This window comes from Hydra vulgaris, chromosome 04 (assembly GCF_038396675.1).
Source record: "Hydra vulgaris chromosome 04, alternate assembly HydraT2T_AEP".
NCBI classification, from domain to species: Eukaryota; Metazoa; Cnidaria; class Hydrozoa; order Anthoathecata; family Hydridae; genus Hydra; species Hydra vulgaris.
Window position 1 is genome coordinate 30,144,283 of NC_088923.1, and position 23,218 is coordinate 30,167,500.

General features: G+C 28.8%; 1 protein-coding gene across 1 annotated transcript in view; it reads left to right on the forward strand.

Annotated features, from left to right (window-relative positions):
- Positions 1-23,218, forward strand: part of LOC100202105 (phosphatidylserine synthase) — a 65,065-nt gene that overhangs the window by 26,841 nt on the left and 15,006 nt on the right. Inside the window, exons 7-11 of the mRNA XM_065796029.1 lie at positions 4,316-4,375; positions 4,468-4,549; positions 12,654-12,766; positions 16,509-16,574; positions 20,898-21,048. Of these exons, the coding sequence (XP_065652101.1) occupies positions 4,316-4,375; positions 4,468-4,549; positions 12,654-12,766; positions 16,509-16,574; positions 20,898-21,048 (472 nt within the window). The remainder of the gene's footprint in view (positions 1-4,315; positions 4,376-4,467; positions 4,550-12,653; positions 12,767-16,508; positions 16,575-20,897; positions 21,049-23,218) is intronic.

The following is a 23,218-nucleotide window of genomic DNA, read 5'->3' on the forward strand; positions in this document are numbered from 1 at the left end:
TAGATATATAAAAAAAGCATGACTTCACAGCTAAATTTGTGATTTTTCAAGAGGTTGATAGAAAATGAAAAAGTCATTTTACCGATTCACCACCTCACAAGAAAATGGTTCAAAATTTAGTTGACAAGAGAGTGAATCAAGTTTCAAAGGCAATGTTCATGATCCAGAAGGATCCAGCCACTTTCATTTTGTTGTCACTGGGAATCTATTTAATGCTTTAAAAAATGGTGGAACAAACAGACAATTTGTCAACTCTTATGAGTATTGTCCAAAAAAAATGAGCACAAACAGTTACTGTTGTAAATGTTGTGAAAGAAGTTTTTTTGATTATTCAGATGAAGAGCTTAATGACTTCAACAAAAGAATGGAGTTTTGTGAAATCATGTTAACAAAGTTTAAAGTTCCAACTTGCTAAACAAGATTATTTGGTCAGACAAGAGCCAATTCACACTGAATGGTATTATAAACTGCCATAACTGTTGTAATCTCTCTAAATCAAATCTCCTAAATTAGAAAAGCTCCATAATTCGTTTAAATGCAAAGTCTTTGTGAAATATGCTTAAGAAACTCTTACATTTAACTTTCTATAATTCAAAAACCTCCACAGTTCGAATGGATTTTTCAGACTCGTCAGTAAGATTCTCTCTGTAAATTGAACTTTTTAAATTTCTGACGTGTAAAAAGTTTGTTAAATAGTCAAACACTTTTTTCAAGTTTCGAATGTTTTGAGTTTTTGAAAAACGATTAGGGTGAATTATTTTCTTCTGTTCAAAAAAAGAATCACGGCATCAAAGAGACAGCATAATGAAAACAATTTAAAGCGGAAATACAAAGCTCTACTGGAATTAGAGAAAGGAAAAACAAAGAGGTTTCAAATTTTTTTTGATATTCAACCAAACACTCTTTGAACCTGAAAAAAAATAAAGATAAAATCTTGCTTTTTGTCAAGGAAATTTGGCCAAAAGGTTGAAAGTTGATATGTATTACCAAGTAAACAAAGCTGTAATTAAATGGTTCAAACGAATGAGAGCTATTAAGTGGTTTGCTGGTAAAAGAAGAAGCTTTATATTTTGCAAAAGATTTAAGCTTCAAAAACTTTCAAGTTTCGGATGTATGGGTAGACAAATTTAGGAAAAAGTAAATTAGTTTCTTTTTTTATTTTATCCAATTTTTATGATTAGTGACTTTACAATATATGATTATTTTACTGCTTTTTTCTTTAATTGTTTTAAGAAAATAAAATATTATTTTCCAGAGTTGAACATTCTGGGAACTTGCATGTCAAAGTTACATTTAAACATATGTACAAGTTATGTCTAAGCAATTATAAATCTTTTTTGTAGGTATTTTATATCTTTTAAAACCATTTCTGGAGAGGCAAAATCGATTAATAAGCAAATGATCACTACATTTGAAAATATTTTTAATGCAGATCAATTTGGTCTTTTCTACCAATGTTTGCCTAATAAAAGTTTACATTTAAAAAATGTAAAGTGCACAGGATGCAAGCATAGTAAAGTTTACCTGACTGGGATAGCAGTGGGTGATGTTAGACGAAAAAGACTTTCAATGTTTGTAAATGGAAAATTGAAGTCTCCTAGATGTTTCAAAAGTATGAAAAACATTCATTGCTGCTATCAGGCCCAACCAAAAAGTTGGATGTCGGCAGAATTATTCTAGGAGTGGCTTAAAGAAATTGATCTAAAGTTTAGTTTTCAGAAGAAAAGAATGGCTTTAATTATAGATAATTGTTCTGCCCATCCTAACGTGGAGAAACTTGATTGGGTTGTGCTTATCTTTCTTCCACTGAATACAACCTCGATCACCCAAACTATGGATCAAGGAATTATCCGATCTCTTAAAGTAAAATATTGCTCCATTGCAGTGACAAAGCAGATGGTTGTCTTGGAAAAAGAGAATAAGACACTTAAGTTTTATATCTTAACTGCTATGTTTATGCTAACAAAAGCATGAAATTCCATTCCAGACCAGACCTTTTTAAATTGTTTCAAGAAATCTGGAATATTATAAGAAGCAGTAGAAAAAGATATAAATGTTAATAACAATCTTTTCTGTGGCTTTGATCTAGAGGAGGCTGTAATAGAAAACTTAAAAGATGATCTTGAATTGTCAAAAACAAAATTTGATGCAGGTTTTAACCTCACGGCCGATGAGTTAGTAAACATAGAGTTCGATGTTTGCATTGGCTACAAATGATCTGATGAGGAAATCATTGAAACTGAAGAGGAATCTGATGATGAGCCCATTGATGTTTCTGGCATTGGTACAAAATCAAGTTTGAACAAGGCAATGCATGCTATCAATATACTTGAAAATTACAGACTTTATTCGAACTTTAGAGATAATTTGACAAAAGCTCTTAAAGATATAAATTATGTCATTGACATGGATCTACAATTAATGACTTTTTTTTGATTATGTAAAAGTTTTAAACCCATAATAAATATTGCATTTAGGCCTAAGAATTACTATATGTTTGTTGGTTTGATTTCTATTCGTTACTTTGACTAGAATATTTGAAAAAATGTCAACTTTCTATGATGGGAAAATATCTCTAATTTGAACTTTTATTTTTTCCCATACAATTTGAATTAGAAAGATTGTACTGTATTAACATATACATGGAAAGTTTTTATGGCTTTAGGTTATACAATGTGGTATGTACTTTCAACAAGGCGGAACTTCTGCCCATCATTCCTGTCTAGTAAGAAGCTGGCTCGATCAAAATTTCCCTCAACTTCCCTCAAAATTTCCCTCAACTTCCCTCAAAATTTCCCTCAAATAGGCAGATAAGGTCCATTTGAATGGCCTTCCTCAAAGAAGTCCATTCAAATGGACCAAAAGAGAAAGGTCAGAAGAACAAGCATGTTCTCCTGACCTTTCTCCTCTGGACTTCCTTTAAGCTTAAAAAATATTGTGTGTGATCACAAACTCTCTACAATTGATGAACTCTATAAGCAGATTAAAAGCATGTGTAGAAAATAGACATAGTTAGATTGAGACAAATATTACTAGAAACCAGCGTAAATAATTCTATCCCTGAATTAGCTAACCCAGCCATATTTCATATTACGTATGATAGATTTAACATCTATATATAGAATTTATATTATTTTCTGGTTCTAAAAGCTAACACAGACATGTTCCAAAAACAAACATATTTTTCCATGGAGACAGCAATTATGTATGTAACCGTAGTTCTGTTGCTTAGGTATACATAAAAAATAAATAAATAGGGAAACACACATAAAAGTAGTATCATATAGAAAATATAAAGGATGAGATCAAACAAAGACATTTATTTAAGACTGGTTATGCTTTGACAAAAATAACATCAATGTTTTGAAATGATGGCCATCTCAAAGTCTGGACTTGAATCCAATAGAAAATTGGTGGTATATTTTGGATAGAATAATTGGTGACCGAGCATTTAGACGCAAAGACAACTTGAAAGAAGCTATAATGAGGGCATGGGATAATATAATAATAGAAGAGACCCAAAATTTGATCAACTCAATGCCAAATCATATAGATGAGGCCATCAAGGCTAAAGGAGGCCCCACTCGATACTAATTTCCATAGAATTTGATCAATTTAGTATTATTTTTAAACTGTACGATTATTTTTCTTGCAGTCAATTTTATGTATCATTAGATCAATTGTGTAAAATTTAAAAGGTTTGAAAAGCAATTAACTCACCAAAACACAAATAAATTCTTAAAACAATACTTGATAAGATATCTAAAAAAAACTTTTAAATAACAGAAAACTTTTAAAAAACAGACAACTCATTTTTTTGATGCAATCTTTAAAATTATGATTTTTTTTTAAGTGTACGATTATTTTTTTTGCATACTGTATATGTATATATATATATATATATATATATATATATATATATATATATATATATATATATATATATATATATATATTAGATTATATATATATATATATATATATATATATATATATATATATATATATATATATATATATATATATATATATATATATATATATTAGATTATATATATATATGTATATATATATATATATTAAGTTATATATATATATATATTAGATTATATATATATATATATATATATATATATATATATATATATATATATATATATATATATATATATATATATATATATATATATATATGCACAGTAAATAGTAGTAATATACATTTTTTTAATACAGAATACAAAAAAAAAATTTTTTAAATGATTTTCCCTATTCTTCAAAATTTTACAATCAATTAAGATGTTGTATATTTTTGCAGAGATATTCAAGGAACATCTAAAAGAATTCGAAGAGCTGTTTTGCAGTTTACTCCAATTAGGTTTGTTTTTAATTTTAAAATTTTTAATAAATTTTTAAAGTAATTTTAAAGTTGTAAATGATGTTTTGAAAAGATGTTGAATTAAAATTTAGTTGGACAGAGGTTCGATGGTTTGATCCGAAATGTGTGAAAATGAGATTTATAGGACTTTGCGGTTTAGTTATTATATGGCAGGTAGGTACTGCTTCAAAAATGAAAAAATTTACAACTTTTATTTTGATTAGATTTTGAATAATTGAAAAAAAATCATGCATAAAAAACTGTACATTTTTTTGTTATAAATATAGTTTTGAACATGAAATTATGAGAATATAATTTTTCAAATTTTTCAGTTTTTAGTCATTAACTATTGATGCAGGGGCTGAAATAGGTTTTTATGGTGCTTAAAATAATTTTCAGGCATATGCCAAACTTTGTATGTAATTCTTTTAATTGACATAAAATGTCTATTAAAAGAATTACAGTAACTTTGTTAAGTAAAATTACAGTAAGATTGTGTATGAAAATACCCAAGAGAATAAAATATCCAAGTGATTTATAAAATACCCAAGAGAATGAATAATGAGTAAGAATAATGTAAAGGGAAAAATATTAAAAAGAAGAATAATGTAAATATTACAAAAAAAAACTCAAAAGTTTTTTGTATTTTTTCCATAAAAGAATTTTTTAGTCCTTTTAGATGAGGTTGATTGTAAATTTGTTTGAGGAATAACTTTACAATTTCAACTCTTTAATGTCAATTTGAAATTTTTTATTAATTGAATCAAAATGTCATGCCTTGATTTTCCAGAAATGTCATGCCTTGATTTTCCAGAAATGAGCTAGATTAATTTTAAAAGTTTCAACAAATTCAAAAATAAAAGTTATACTTTTTTTTTTTTTTTTTTTTTTTTTGTTATTCGCCTCCTCAAGGCCATGAAGGCCACTACAGATGAGGAGGCTACTTAATAGTGGTTATAACCCTCTCTCAACTCTATAACTCCGAAACACGAACAAGGCCGCTGCGCGGATGAATAAGTTGAGCGCGGTACTTCCAGGGACGTGGTGGGGATCGAACTCGGAACCTCTCGCTTATGAGGCGAGCGCTTTACCACTACACCACTACCGCATATTATACTTATTATACTTATATTTAAAAATTAGATCTTAGACTAAATTTAGAAATTTAGAATCTTAAATTAGAATAATAGACTCATGGTACTGATAATGAGTAAAATATAAATTTCTGTTGTAGTGCGCCTACAAATAGTCCAGTTTTTTTACCAACTTTTCAAAATCAATTACTCAGGCTTACCATCTTTTGAAAGTTCAAAAAAAAAGACAATCAAGAAATTAAATTATAAGGTAGCAAACATAGACAATAAGGACATTAAATTATAGGGTTATGCTCAGTTTAATTATAGGGTATTTAATCTTTATGCTTAAATAATTATAAATCTTTATATATCTCTAAATAAAAATGTGCTTTTAATTGTTACTGCATTTGCTAATTGCATTTGCTGATTTTTTTATTTGAGCTTTTATGAGTTAAATTTTTAATCATTTCATCAATAATAACTCTAAGTATTTTTTTAATCCATTTTTTTCTTTAAACCTTAAGTTATATATATATATATATATATATATATATATATATATATATATATATATATATATATATATATATATATATATATATATATATATATTAGGTCTAGGAACTAATTCATGCACTTTTTAATTGAAAATTGAAGGTTTATTTCAAAAACTAAATGGATGAATACATTAATGAAAATAGTGTCCATCGCTAGTCACTACTTTTGTCCATCTTTCAGGCAATTTACGAATTCCGTGTCGAAAAAATGCTTCATCCTTAGAAGTGATCCAATCAGAGACCCATTTTTCGATATTTTCTGAAGAAGTGAAGCGCTGTCCAATCAAATCGTTATTCATGCAATCGAACAAGTAGTAGTCAGAAGGAGCAATGTCCAGAAAATACGGGGGGTGGGGTAACACTTCCCATCCAACATTTTCCAAATAGTTTTTGACAGGTTTTGCGACATGTGGTCGAGCGTTATCATGCTGAAAAATGAGTTTATCATGTCTGTTACCCCAATCTGGTCGTTTTATGACCAGAGCTTGCCTCAAATGCATTAATTATCGTCGATAGCGTTCTCCATTAATATTTTCACCAGGTGTCAGAAGCTCATGGTACACCACACCTTTCATATCCCACCATATACACAGCATAACCTTTGCACAGTGAATATTCTGTTTGGGTTGTGATGGACCTGGTTCACCTGGCTTTACCCAGGCCTTTTTTCGTTTAGGATTCTCGTAATAAATCCATTTCTCATCACCAGTAACGATTCGATGCAAAAATCCCTTTCTTTTCTGTCTTTCAAGCACCAATTCACAAATGGTCTTTCTTCTTTCCATGTCTCTGTCTTTTAATTTATGTGGAACCCAATGAGACTTTTTTTGAATCATACCCATGGCTTTGAGGCGTCTGGAAACTGTTGATTGTTCAACTCCTAATGATTTTGCAAGGTCCTCTTGCGCTTGACAAGAATCCTGATCGAGCAATGCTGCCAATTCTGCATCTTCAAATTTTTTCGGCTGTCCTGGTTGCTCTTGGTCTTCCAAACAAAAATCACCACTTTTAAACCGTGCAAACCACTTATGACACGTTCGCTCAGCTAGAGCATGGTCATCATATACTTCAACCAAAATATGATGACTTTCGGTAGCACTTTTCTTCATGTTAAAGTAATGAAGAAGAATCCCCCGCAAAAACACTTTATCACGAACAAAAATCGATATTATCAGTTAAATTTAAAATAGTGTTGTTTACGCTTAAATCAAATGATTTATAATGAAAATGATGCGCAATAACAGTGATCTTTGCACGCATGCGTGGCTAAATGAAATGCTGAGACAATAAGCTAGTTTCGTAATCCCTTGTCAAACCGCACGAATTAATTCCTAGGCCAAATATATATATATATATATATATATATATATATATATATATATATATATATATATATATATATATGTATGTATGTATGTATGTATGTATGTATGTATGTATGTATGTATGTATGCAGTGCTCGAAGTGGGAAAAAGGTAGCGGGATGGTTTTAAATATTTTCTAATCACCATCCCACCTATTCTAAAATTATAGATTTCGTATTTTGTGTAGATTAAATAAAGGAATTATAAATCCCTAGAGTATCCCTATAGTAAAAAACCTATATTAAAAAAACAACTTGAGGTCCGTTATATTCTTTTGAGGTCCGTAAAATATTGATTTGAGTTTCACATCAAACGTCATTAAGCAATCAAAAAACAATGGTATATTTAAACATTTTATTTTTAAATAAGTCTTATTTTTTTGTATTTACCAATTTTTAAATAATTGAAAAAAAATTCGGTCAGAATATCTTCCAAAATGTTTCACTTTCATTTATAGACTTTAATGCCGGTGTTCACAATTCCTAAAATTAGTTTAAAATTAATTTCACAAATATTTAAAGTTTTTGCTAATTGTCTAATATCGTTATCTCAATAGCATGGATCTTGGTCTGCAAACCATTGTGGCTCATCAAAAATATGTAAATTTTTTATTAAATTATAGTATTTTTCTTTGTTTGGATCATTTTCTTTGTCTTGTAAAGATTTATGTGCAGCTCTAGTTGTAAACATTCTAGAATCAAGATTTTCACTTAGTTTACTAAAAAATTCATAATTATTCCAAACAGCCATCACAGATAGAGCGCTAGACGACACCCATCTAGTGCCTAGAATTCGTCCAATGGAATTTAGTTTTACACTTAAAGCCATAGCAACAGTTTCCAGTGCTTTTTTGTTTTTAGGAGATGCACTGTAAATGGAATATAATTTATCAAAAAAGCTTTTCATATAACAAATTGGTAAGATATTGCGCACAACATCATTTACTGCTAACTCTAATCGGTGATTGTTACAATGCCATAAATACAAATTAGGAAACTGATTCAAAAGTAACTGGGCCACGCCTGTCTTTTTGCCAAGCATATTAGAAGCACCATCACATGCAAAAGGCACCCAATTTGGTAATAAAAAATTGTTGTCAAAACCAAAATTGTGTAAAGCACATATAAAAGAGTTTGCAATAGACTTTTTGCTCATCGTGGTAGATTCGTCTATCATAAACTCTACTTTATTATCGTTATGAAGAATATATTTTACAAGCTTAGTGCACATTTCATTTGAAATGTGATAAACAATATCAGCGCGTGCGTGATCAGATTGTAAAATACGTCCCATGTCTAAACCATTTTCTACCTGTAATAATATTAGTTCTTTCAAATCAGAAAATGGACGATTCATTTTTGCAATGTGATAAACAGTGGGAAATATGCGGTAGGTAGTTTCGTGCTGATTGATATGCATTTTTGAATTAAACATCTCTATGGTGTTTTTTTTGGACTGAAATAATTTTACAAGCCTTTTTTTTTGTGCAACTGATAGTTTATGGGTTGAAAGCTTTTTCCTCATTGATTGTTGTTGTTGTTTTTTTTGTTTCTCCATACTCCTTAACGTTGCCAAGCGTCCACTTGCTAGCCAATTTTATTCCTTGAGATTTTTCGGCACCTAAATTATTTGCTGACTTACAAACAGAACAACCAAGACCTGTTAATGAAACTGTCAACGAGTCAAATGTTTTTAATTTCTCCTTCCACTGTAAATCAGACCAGTAGTCTGGAAAAATACCATCACATTGAGGAAAGGATTGGCAAGTTTCAATACTCGAAAAATCTGTCACTTCTTTATTTATTTCAGTGTCATTTTCCAAATTACTTTTAGAACTATCACTGCTTAACTTTCTTTTCCTTCCGCTTGCTAGCCATTTATCCATATTAATAATAAGTAAATTTTTTAAAAATCATAACATTTAATGTTTAGTAAATCTACTGTGTACTATATTTTATTTCACCAAAAAAAACCCTAATGATACTATAACGAAAAAAAAAGCAAATGTCGCTTTTTGTTGCTTGGTAACTTTTTATTTAAAATACAAAAGAAAAGACGCAATGTTTTATAATTATCGATTTAGTTATTGAACTTTCTACCGCATATTTTTTAATAACAGCTATGACTTTAGTTCATTTAAAGTCGCATATTGCCGCAAACTTTAAAATTGTTTTTACAAGTTTATTTATAGGAGGAAAATAAAATAAAATTTCCATTAATATAATATGTACCAGGATGGCATCCCACCCCAAAATATGCATTAAAAAGGAGTGGGATGGTTTTCAAAATTTAAAAAGGTAACGGGATAGCATCCCGCCCCATCCCGCCTCACTTTGAGCACTGTATGTATGTATATAAAAAATATCTACTACACTGCTCTTTTATAGAGGTTTTAAGTTGAAGTTGTTTTTACTTCAGATTTTTTTTAACCACTCTTTCGAGCAGGTTGACATGAAATAGAAACCGTTGAAAGCGAATTAAAACCGCATCTTATTTCATTTTTTGACCATTTTTCTAAATATTAAAAACCTTCAACAAATAAGGGGGTCCTAAACTTTGTGGCTGTATCTTTTGAGCGTCAAAATATATTTTGATAAAATCTGAAGTCTAATTACAATTTATGATGGGATTCAAGGTAATATATATATATTTTTTAAATTACTTTCCCTCAAACAGGTGGATACAGGGGGCGTTTTTCAAAGGTATTTCTACTCTTGTTTGCAAATCATGTAATTTGTGCCTGAAATTGAAGTTAATTTTATTAAGAGACTAATTACAAATGATATAATATCAAACTAATGGCATAAATACGATAATTTAGACAAATAAATCTCAATAAATTTTACATCAATTGTCTGATAATTTGTTTAAATTAAACAATTTGTTATAGATATATAAAATTTAAAAGATCTAATACAGAGAATACTAAATAAAAACTTTTTTGTACAAAATGAGTCTGCAAAAAGCAAGATCTCATTTAGAAAATAGGAGATGGATATGTTTCTGTTGTGTTGATAAAGCCAAAAAATGTCTATCTTTGGAAAAGAATGATTCATTGATTATCTGATCAAAGACTTTATGGACCCTGGATTCAGTCTGAGCCTAAATTCTCATCCATCTGGAATATGCGGAAGCTGCAAGACAAACTTATATTTAAAACAGAAAGGTAAAGCTATCAGTAAAGCTGTGGAGACTTCCTGAATTAATCGTCATGATCAAGTTAAAAAATTGGGAAGAACTAAACAAAAAGATGGCAACTACAATTATGCTATTTGCTGCCTAGGGCAGTGTACTAAAAGTAATAGTACACTTAATTTTTCTGAATTCACCTATGTAGAATCTGAAAAGATTAAATTCGAAAAAAGAAATTCATTTTGCTCAGAATGCTGTCAAATTGTTGATCCTGGTTTTTGACATCCTTGCAGCAAAGAAAAACTGTTCAAAATCTTCACGCCTTAATTATTTCAAAGAATCAAAATATTGTTGACTGAGTTGTTTTTTGTACGCTAAAAAAAATATCTGTTGTTGGTGATAGTAAAATAATAAAACTTGCAACAGGAGGTAAAGCTCTTCCTGTTAAAGTATACAGAGACCGATCACTAAGAAGGCATATAAGAAGTGAAACAGTCATGAACTTGAAGATAAACCATGATCTTTCAAATTGTGCAGTGTTAGAAATAAGGAAGGAGGTAAGAAAAGATGTTGGACGATCTGGAATACAGGAGAACACCTATGCTGAAGTTACAAACAGGTCACACTAATTGAATAGGTTTTACGATGTGATAAAATGTCAGCTCAAGATCGGTAAAAACTTTTTTGAAAAAGATATTGTTTATTGTACTGACCTATCTATGCTCATAACTGAAGTTTGTTCCTTCAGAAAAATGGATATTTTTAGTTCTGTTATATGTGTTGGTATTGATGGAGGGTAGGGATCTCTAAAAATTGTCATGAACATGTTTGACCCATCAGTATTAGATTTTCAACCAAGAAACCAGAAGTACACTGGGGTCAACTAAGTGATTATTTTAGGCATAGACCTTAAATTGATCAACATCATCATTGGATTATCAGTAAGTATCTTATATATACTTAGATTGAAAATATATCTATTTCTTTTTCATTTTTGTGGCGTATTATAATTTTTAAGATACTGTTAGTGGCATTTCATTAGTCTGATTTTGTTATCGGAGATTTATTCATGTTTTGTGTGTGTCAGTAGAGATGGAAAATTTGTTGCATTCCTAATAGATTTTTGACAAGAAGATAATTGCAACTATTATTTTGCTAATATTCATTAAAATGATAATTTCTTTGCTAAAAATCACGGCAGTCAGATCACAGGGGCAGGAATACCCTTGAAAAATGACTCCTGCATCCCCCTGGTTGAGGTAAATTATTTTTTGAAAAAAAAAATTTCTTTATCTTGAATTCAAACATAAATTGTAATTAGGTTTCAAATTTTATCAAAATATATTTTGTTGCTCAAAAGATACAGCCACATAAAGTTTAGGATCCCCTCATTTTTTAAAAGTTTTAAATATTTAGAAAAACGGTCAAAAAACAAAAAAAGGTTTTTAATTCATTTTCAACAGTTTCTATGTTATGTCAACCTGCTCGAAAGAGTGGTTAAAAAAATCTGAAGTAAAAATAACCTCAACTTAAAACCTCTAAAAATGAACAGTGACTATAGCATATTTATGTAAGCATTTGCTCACTTTTTTTGCTTATCTAAATCAATACAGCTTATTTAGAAAAAGAAGAAAAAAAATGAAGAATAATAAATGAAAAGATTGCTGCCCCATGCCAAACCCTCAGTTGATATAGCAGCACTCCACTGTGAGTCAGACTATTTGTCAGTCGATGTATGTACTGAAGCCCCCGGCTGCAGGCTATTTCAGTATGGCGTCACACTGCTCACCTAAATCAGCAGTATAAGATATATATATATTTAATCTTTCTTAAAAATATTTGAATAAATGATAATGAAATGATTTTTTAATACTTTAATAAAAAAAGTTTTTTTTTTATTCTCTTCTTTTATTGGGTATTCTTTTTTCTTCTCGTCTCTTTTCTGCTTTTATTGGTTCAAGAATAGTTCTACATTGAATATAACACTAATATTGATAAATTAATGGTTTAGTCAATAATTTGTAAGAGTTTATATATTTTTAATCATAATATTGTGTATTATAAGAGAACTTCAAATAAAAACAGCATACTATATGATAAACCAATCAATAACTCCATCCCTGTAAATACAAATTAATTTTTTTTATAGATATCAGAGTTAAACACATTCTTTCTCAAACATATTTTCATTATACCAACTGGACATTGGATAAATGTTGCACGTGTCATTTTTATTGGCATTGTAGCTGTACCCTCACTTAGGTATTTTATTCATTTAAATTTTGTAAGTGATATAATATTTTGTTAATAATAAACAAAAATAATAATTTTTATTGTTTTATATATATATATATATATATATATATATATATATATATATATATATATATATATATATATATATACACACACACATATATGTATCCAACAAAACATTTTATCATGAAAAATGAACTTTGTCAGGTTGTTTCAAAAAAAAATAACTTTATAAAAATTAAAAAAATGATTTTTCTGAAAGAAAATTTAATTGCAAATTCAATATGCAAAAAAAAAAATCAATAGTAATATTTAATTGATAAAAAATTAAGATACATTTAAACTATGCAATTTTTAGCATTAAATAAGTATCCAAACAAAATTTTAAAGATTAGGGCTTAAAGATTAACGCTTCTCAGAGTAATTTTTTTTATGACTTTTTAATATCGAGTTAGAACGCCTTTAGCTTTTATGACTTCTGCTAGTGGACATGGCATCAATTCAACTAATTTCTTTGTTGTATCTGAGTTAATATCAGCCCAAGCTTCTTGGAGCATGATCTTTAGCTCTTCTTTTCTTTTTAGACATCATATGCCACATTTTTATCTAGAATAACCCAGAGATGTTCAATTGGATTGAGATCTGGACTTTGCGCTGGCCATTCAAGTAACTCAATTTGCTTTTGAATAATAACTCTTTTGCTTTCTTTGACGTATGTTTAGGGTCATTGTCTTATTGGAAGATAAAATGTTTTCCTAATCGTAGTTTTTTAGTTGAAGCTGGAAGATTTTTATTGAGAATGTTAACATAAACTTCAGGGTCCATAGTTCCATCAATAAACTCCAGTTTTCCTGTTCCGTTCTTAGCCATCAATCCCCATACCATAACATTGCCTCCACTAAATTTTACTGTGTCTCGAATACAACTGAGTGTGAATGCTTCACCTTTTTTTCTCCATACTTTTTGAGCTCTATCGGATTTCACAAGGTTAAATTTTGACTTGTCCGTCCACAAAACTTTCCTCCAGAATAGTACCAGCATATTTTTTAGCAAATGAAAGTCTTCGTTTTTGATGGATTTTTGAAAGAAATGGTTTCTTGCGTGGAACTCTTGCTTTGAATCCACTTTCTTTCAATGGAATTCGAATAGTACATGAGCTCACTTGTAACTCAAAATCTTTCTCAAGCAGGTTTGACATTTTTGGTGCTGATAAAAAGCGGTTTTTTTGCACCATCTTGACAATTTATCGATCTGTTCATGATGTTGTTTTACGCTTAGCTCCGGATCTTGGCTGATTTTGCACATATCCAAACATGTTATACTTTTGAATCAGATCGCTGATGGTTCCTAATGCCATTCCAGTCACTTTATCTATCAACCTATATGTTTTACCTTGCTTGAACAAATCAATAACCAAAATGCACTGAGCTTAGGACCATTCCTTGATTTTAACTCCCATACTTGATAATATCAATGGTAAATCAAATGAATTTAAAAAAATATCAGTCAAAAATATCAAAAGCATGTTTTTCTGAAATAACCTGACAGTTTATTTTTCACGATAAAATGTTTTGTTTGCATACTTATTTTATATATGAGATTCCAATTTGCCTGAAAAAATTGTGCTAGTGCCATCTTGTAGCATTTTTTGTCGCCTTTCAGAATATCGTATTGCAAAAGGGAAAAAACAATGGCGATCCTATGGAAAATATGTTACGCACTAAATATACGCACACGTTTTTATCAGTTGTGAAAGTAATAAATGCACACGTCTTTATCAGTTGTGAAAGTTTCTTTTGCTCATATCTCAAAATGAGATTTTTGGTTATCTCATCGTTTTAGCTACATCACTGATAAAAGTAGCCATATGTAACAGCTGTATTATATAAATCAAGTTAGGATTTCGGTGTGGCAGTCAGTATCTATGTAGGAAAAAGATGTTTTATGAATAAAAGAAATTTCTTTTTTTTATAAAACATAAAAGAAATTTCTTTTTTTTTTCTTTTTCTTTTTTAAAGTGTACATCCAAATGGTAAAATAAGCAAAATATATCATATGTCCTAATATTCATTACATGCTTTACGTTTTATTATTACGTTTTATTACGTATTATTTTGATAATGGCTAACAGTGAAGAACTATTGTTCAAGTTAAAAATCAGTAACTGTGAGCCTTAAGCTGTCACAGAGTAGAAATCACATTTAAGCTGAGTATTCTAAACAGTGTTCAAAAAGTAATGAAATTAAAAAAAAAAAAATTGATAAAATTCTCTAATACTATTAACTAACCAATATATATATATATATATGTGTGTGTGTGCGCGCGCGTGTGTGTGTATATATATATATATATATATATATATATATATATATATATATATATATATATATATATATATATATATATATATGTGTATATATATATATATATATAAATATATATATATATATATATATATATATATATATATATATATATATATATATATATATATATATATATATATATATATATATATATATATATATATATATATATATATATATATATATATATATATATATATATAGATAGGGGTCATCCATAAAGCACAGTAGGGGGGGGGGGGTTCAATTTAAAAGAATGAACTTAAATATTATAATTTATCAAAAAAAACCAGCTAATCAAAAGAAAAGTTAAAATTCTGACTAAAGATCCTGTTTGCCAACATAAAAAGATGTATGGTAAAGATGTGTGTGCATAGAGTTTCACACACATGCATGAGCATTCGCAGGATTTTTTGATGTTCCAGATAGGACACTTTCACACATTGTGCAAACTCCAAACTTAAGTATGTTTATACCTATGCCAAATGAGGAGGTCTTGCAAAAAATTGGGATGGCAGAAGCCTGGGAACAAAAAATCCTTAAAACGCTTGCCCCTCTGCCCAAACGTGAGGGCACTAATGTTGTAAAATTTTCAACTTTACTATAACTAAAGTTAATTTTATTGACAGATTTTAAATTTTGTAGAAAAATTTTGTAAATAGCAAAAGTTATGACCATGCAAATTTTCAAACACCCCCACCCCTTCCAAAAAAAATGTATTTGTAAATTGGTGTTTTTTTTGCATGGTCATACTTTTTGTAATTGTAAAGGGGTGGCATTTGTGCCCATGCACACATGCCACCCCTTATATAATGCCTAAAAAACATCCGCCTTAAATATATTTTATTTTTATTTGATTCGTCATTAAAACAAAAATAATACAACAAGGCTTGACTGGGAGTCGAACTCCGGTCTCCACTGCTGAAGTCCATAACATCAACCTCTTGGACAAGTGAACACAAAGACTTTTTGTACTTTAACTTTATTAAAATTAATATTTATATATATATTTGAATACGTTTTTTAAATTGGGATCCTGTGCCACAAACAAAGGGCTTTGGATTCGTATAAAGTATCTAAGGTACCTCCTCCACCTTTTTTTTTTTTCAATAAACTTTTTTAATGAAAACAAAAAGTTGGGGGAGGGGGTTTAAAAAACGTGCATACTTTTTAAGGGGGGTGGGGATTTAAAAGTACGCATGGTAACATGGGGAAGGAGGGATTAAACAACCCCATATTATAAGTTAGGTTACCACAGTACTAACATATTCTTCTTATTTTAATTTTTAAATGATAATTTTTTATAAAAATATTTTTTTTTGAAATTAAATAAAATTACAGTTATATTTTTTATAGAGAATAATTTAATTGTTTTATTTTAGGCAATTTTACATATATATAACAGACACACGTTGCAAGAGAGTTGGAACCCAGTGTTGGATGTTTATGTAAGTCCTTTATGTTTTTTATTTTGAATGCTAACATGAACACAAAATCAACACATGTAATTTATTATAAAAGTTTGTTAAATTTTTTTCAGCTTTGGATTAGTTTAATTAATAATTGTTCTAATAAAGATCTTTTCTGTTGTTGTTGTTGTAAAATCTTTCAACCCAGTCCTCTCCAGTGTTCTTTTAACCCTTATTGGTAGCAGTGGCTAGTGACTGGTTCCAAAAAAGTGGCGTGCTGGTTCCAAAAAGCCATTGCAGGATTTTTCTTAAAAGACTTATTTTTGCGGGATTTTACCATAAATGCTTGATTTGAAGGGCCATAAATATATAAAAGCATTTTATAATGACATTTAACTTATATTAAGTAAAATGTCATAAAACGCAATAAACTAAAAAGCATTAAATTTCGTTATAAAAAAAATGGTTTTTATCAGCATTGATATTTTTCCTTAAAAATGTAATGATAGATTTCAGACGAAGATCAAATCTTTAGGAAAACATAGAAAAATTAATAGATAATTTTTGAGATTGTAGAAAAATCAATGGATAATTTTTATTGCCCAAAAATTGCTAAATAAAAATAAAATGATATTTTGTGTTAAAAATATTTTTACAATGTTAAGTAATCTAACAATACATAATCCAAGAATTTCTATATTTTATTGATATTAAAATTAATATTTACCAAGTTTTATTTAAAATAAAAAATTGCCTGATAACTTGTAAGTTTAGAAATTCTTCAAGTTTTTTATTTATGTTCCGAAAACAACATGTGTTACTATTTTAAATATAACAATGAAAATAATGAAAGATGTAATAATATAATGAGTAATTTTGTCAATGCAAAACATTTAAACTTGTATTTGCATTCATACTAAACATTTAAGGCATAAATTAGACATTTTTTTCTTTCGTTGTTTAAAATAATTTTCTTGCTTTAAAATCACCTTTTTATATAACTTTTTATGTGACAAGTGACTTTTCTTCTTTATGTGATAACTCGGAGTTTCGATTAAAAAACTCTGATTAGTCCGCAATTTCTTTCAGAGAACTATTGATTAGTCAGCAACTTCTTTCGGAGAACTATTGATTAGTCAGCAACTTCTTTTGTTTATTGTTTTATATTCTTTTGTTTGGGGAACTTTATGTATTCAGCACAATTTTTTTAAATAATAAAAAATAGATAAAAAGATTAAAAAGGTAGATTTAGTAGAAAAACTTTTTAGATAAGTAAATTTTCTTTATCATTTTTGTTCATTTTGAAAATATTTTGACCACATAAAAAAGTCAAATAACAAACTTGATGTCTCAACTCTATGGTTACATATGTAATCATAAAATTTTAACTTTATGGTTACATATGTAACCATAGAGTTGAAACTCTATGGTTACATATGTAACCATAGAGTTGAAACTCTATGGTTACATATGTAACCATAAAGTTAAAATTTTATGATTACATATGTAACCATAGAGTTGAGACATCAAGTTTGTTATTTGACTTTTTTATGTGGTCAAAATATTTTCAAAATGAACAAAAATGATAAAGAAAATTTACTTATCTAAAAAGTTTTTCTACTAAATCTACCTTTTTAATTTTTCAACTCTATGGTTACATATGTAACCATAGAGTTTCAACTCTATGGTTACATATGTAACCATAGAGTTTCAACTCTATGGTTACATATGTAACCTTAGAGTTTTATTAATGATTTATTAAAGATTTATTTTTTTATTAGAGATTCAGTTTATTAGAGTTTTTATTAGAGATTCATATTGTTTCCTCAACTATCATGTTATTTAATTGCTATGTAGCAATTAAATAACATGGTACGATAAAACAAGCAATAATTAAGTTTAAAACTAAATAGTTTAAATGATAAAATGTTTTAATTGAAAAAATTATTTAATTTTACAAACAATTTTTTTTTAATGCTTAAAAATTAGTGATCGTGATGCCTTTTTATAATTTCAGGATCAGGAAATCCCATCTTAATTTAATCTTTGATGCGGTTCCTTTAATAACAATCATTAAAAGTGACTTATATGACCTTAAAAAACATTTTTTGTTATTATTTTTGAAGCTAACAATTTGCTTAGGCAAAATACTAATGTGCTCAAAGTTTAAAACTTTAAATTTGATAAGGAAAAAAATTAACTTGTGATAAATCAAAAGAATAAAAAATTATTCGCTGTTCATTTAAAGAATATAGTAAAATAATTTTTTTTCTGTAAGGCTATTATAAGATAAAAAGCTAAAGACCCATGCAGGATTCTCGCATAGCCTCTGGAGCCAGCATGTCACTGGTTGATAGCGCATATAAAAACATAAAAGGAAAAGTAATTGTCATACAACAATGTTATCTGATATGTACTGAAAATCCTTTTCCATTATGTACTTACCAAATTTGTTTATTTTGTGTTACACCGTGTTTCTTTTTATCAGTTTTTATTTTAAACAACATTTTTCTAATTGAGTTACACAAAAATACAATAAAAAATATTTTATGAAACACTTTCAAAAGGGATTCCTAATTTCAAATTGCTACGATAATTTCTGTTTATGTTAGATTAACATAAAAAGTTTCAAATAGACATGAAATTAAAATAAAACAAAAATATGTATTGATAATACATATTATTATTATATTTAAAATAGATATCATATATTTATCATATATATCATTGATATCAGATAGATATCAATGTATAAAACATTGTGAAGTTAAATGCTGTCATTGCAGAAATTAAACTCTTATTATGTACTACATTATCACCAAACCCAATTTTGAATTTTGAAAAAAAAAGAAAAGTTTTTAAAACATTTTATGAAGAACATGAACAATAACTTTTTTAGTAATATTACTTTCTTTTAATTTAATAATTTGCAAGTTTCAATTTAAGTATAATAAAAGTTCAAATAGTTACAAAAAATCAGAAATTTTGTATGTTTTGTCTATTATTTTCATAACAATAAAACTGCCGATCTCCAATTTACTCTCATTTAGTTCTATTTAAATATATTTTATAACAAATAATGGTGAATTTATCAAAGAATAAATTAAGTTTGAAATGGAATCAGAATAACACAGAACAGAAAAATGCAAATTTTAGTTACTGGATAAATAAACTTCTTTAGAAAATATAAGTTTAAGCAGTATACTTTTTTTTAAATAATATTTTATATATTAGTAAAGATTTCCAGAAAGTTACAGGATTGCACTATGTATCGTAGAGTCACAGCAATCGTTTAAATACAGTTCATGTAAGGTCATCTATGGAAGTTGCGAATTTGTACAGTTCATGTATTTATTTTTATGAAAATAAATTGCTTTTGAGAATTTCAAATAAAGTATTCTCTCTCTACAACTCATATTTAATATTTTTCAATGAGGAATAGCAGTCATTAAGTATTTCTAGAGTATAGTGTTTAGAAAACTATTGTAAATTAAATATTTCTAGAGTATAGTGTTTAGAAAGTTATTGTAAATTAAGTATTTCTAGAGTATAGTGTTTAGAAAGTTATTGTAAATTAAGTATTTCTAGAGTATAGTGTTTAGAAAATTATTGTAAATTTTTCAAACTATTGTGGCATTAACACACAAAAATTATAAAATGAAATATATATATTTGAACATTCAGCCTAAAATATTTTTAAAATATTTAAAAATTTTTTGCCTGCGTATTGCTTTAATACCTAACTTCTAATTGTAAAAACAAGGAAAAATCAAAAATTATGCACAGAAATGGAAGTGCCCAGTAATTATACTGAGCAAGTAATATCACAGTGATAATTTTAGTAATTTACAATAACAACAGTGCTAATTTCTGGCTGCCATTATTTGTTTATGAATTAGTATTATTTATAATTGTTGTATTAATTTTTTAATATAAATATAATTAAAATTGTTAATAAGAAGTCTAAATTTTTATTTTTCTATCTAATCATGAATTATTTTAATGTTTCCATTTAGTACACTCTTATACACTTACTCGTATAATAGTTATACAATTAATCGTTCTATATTTTAAGTGAAGTTCGATATTATTAGTATTCGATTAAGTGTACTATATTTTAAGTGTAATATATTCATACCATTATTGTCAGAAATGGTAGAAATATTATAAATTTAACCTCCTACAATTGCCAATTGAATTTCACTTCAAGGTGTGGCCCTGCCTCCCTAACAACTATCCTGAAACGATTAGTAAAATGATAAATTATTTTTTTTATACTTTAGTTGTTTTACAAAGTTAACGTAAAAATTATTGTTTATTTTTTTTTTTTATAGCTGATTGCATTCATGATATTTTTTATAGCTGCATCACATTTTTGGAGTTTACATTAAGTGTCCGCCATGCACAAGAGCTTTTTTCACAGACAGAGTTTATAAGCATAGCCTGCTGGCTGGGATTTATGATAGCAGTTTGTCTTGTTATAGTTTATCTTGTTGTGATGTGGGGTAGTAAAGTAAGTTGTCTATTTAGTTTATATATATAACTCTTAAATTTTTAGGAATTTAAAAGGTCTTTAAATTTTTAGCTTTTTAAAAGCCATAAACTCTCTTTTTATCACTAAACTCAATAGCTGTTATTCAATAAAAAATATTTATATTAATTGTAAACAATTTGCCGACATCATTTTTGTTTTAACAAACAAAAATGATGTCGGCAAATTATTGCCGACATCATTTTTCCTAATTTTGAGGGTTGATATATATATATATATTTTTATTTTATTTTTTATTTTAAACATCTTTTCTTCCTACAAGGCTGCAAGCAGCCACTAATTTAAGTTAGAAGTTACTGAAAGAGAAAAGATGAAGATTGTAGAGCAAGATAATGATTGACGGACAACTTAAAGGATTGCAAATTATATGAATCAGGAAAACAAGATAAAGGAAGCGAATTCCAAAGAGATGATGTTCGAGGAAAAAAACTAGATGAATAAGCATTTTTGGAGCACTTAGGAACAGTCACAGAAAAAGGATGAGACTTAATTGAATGACCAGTAACACGAGAATGAATTTTAGTAGATGACACAAGAGATGCTAGCTCTTTAGAGCAGTGCCCATTAAAGTATTTGTAGAAAAGAGAAAGAGAAGCAATATTACGACAATGTGAAAAGGGTTTGAGGTTGACTGCAAGAGCAGGTCCAACTATGTTTACAATGCCTTTTTGCATTGTAAACATAGTTGGATCTTCTAACGATGCCCTTTCTCTTTTAGACCTTGTCTAAAAGAGAAAGGGCATCGTTAGAAGATCCGCCCCAGATATGGCAACAGTATTCCAAACAAGGCCAGATTTGAGATTTATAGAGATAGAGAATAAAATCCGAAGTAAGAAAATGATGAGCTCGATAAAGAGATGCAACCTTAGCAGATGCTAATTTTGCAACTGATTTGATATATGGTTTCCAAGAAAGATTGGAAGTAAGAATTAATCCTAGAAGATGAAGAGTAGATGACTCATCGAGTACATCACCGTTCATAAATATAGGAAGATCTAAATTATTGCGATAACGATTGGCTGAAAGAAGTTAAGTTTTATCTGTATTGAAGTTCACCAGCCACTGTGAGCCCCATGCTGTAGCAGAAGTGAGATCCTTTTCAAGCTCAAATGCCCCCTCCAAGCAATCAGAGAGTGTTAATTTCTTATCACAACAAGAATAAATGGTAGTATCATCAGCAAACAATGCCACCTTAGATGTGAGAATATCTGGAAGTTTATTGATGTAAATTTTTTTTTTTTTTTTTTTTTTTTTTTTTTTTGTTATTCACCTCCTCAAGGCCGAAGGCCACTACAGATGAGGAGGCTACTTATTAGTGGTTATAACCCTCTCTCAACTCTATAGCTCCGAAACACGAACCTTGACGAACAAGGTCGCTGCGCGGATAAACAAGTTGAGCGCGGTACTACCAGGGACGTGGTGGGGATCGAACTCGGAACCTCTCGCTTATGAAGCGAGCGCTTTACCACTACACCACTACCGCACATTAGAAATTAGAAAGAGTATAGGGCCAAGGATAGAACCTTGAGGAACCCGTGAAGTTACAGAATAAGAAGAAGAGTGCTGTCCATCGAGGACAACTTTTATGCTACGATTGGAAAGGAAGGATTCAATATTCTTAAAGGTGTTGCCAGATACACCAAAAGAAGAAAGCTTATGGAGAAGACCAGCATGCCTAACTTTATCAAAAACCTTTGAAATGTCAAGAGCGATGACCTTAACCTCTCCACCTTTATCTAATGCACGATAAAACTTACTGTAGGAAAATCAGCTGTAGAACGAGAAGATCGAAATCCATATTGATGGTCAGAAAGTAAGTTATTAGATTCAAGATGAGAGATTAAGTGTTTGTTAATTAAAGATTCAAAAACCTTGCTTATGATAGGAAGAAGACTAATGATATGGTAGTTAAACGAATCAGATCGCTCTCCAGAATTTTTGAAGATAGGGATAATGGATGCCACTTTCCAGCAGGCTGGAAAACAAGACTCTGAAAGGCACTTGTTAAACAGTTTTGAATATATAGATGACAGCTCCGGAGAACACTTCTGCAAGACTACAACAGGTATGTTGTCCAGACCACAAGCTGTAGAAGAGTCTAGGCAGGTTTTTAGCAAACAATTCAGCTTTG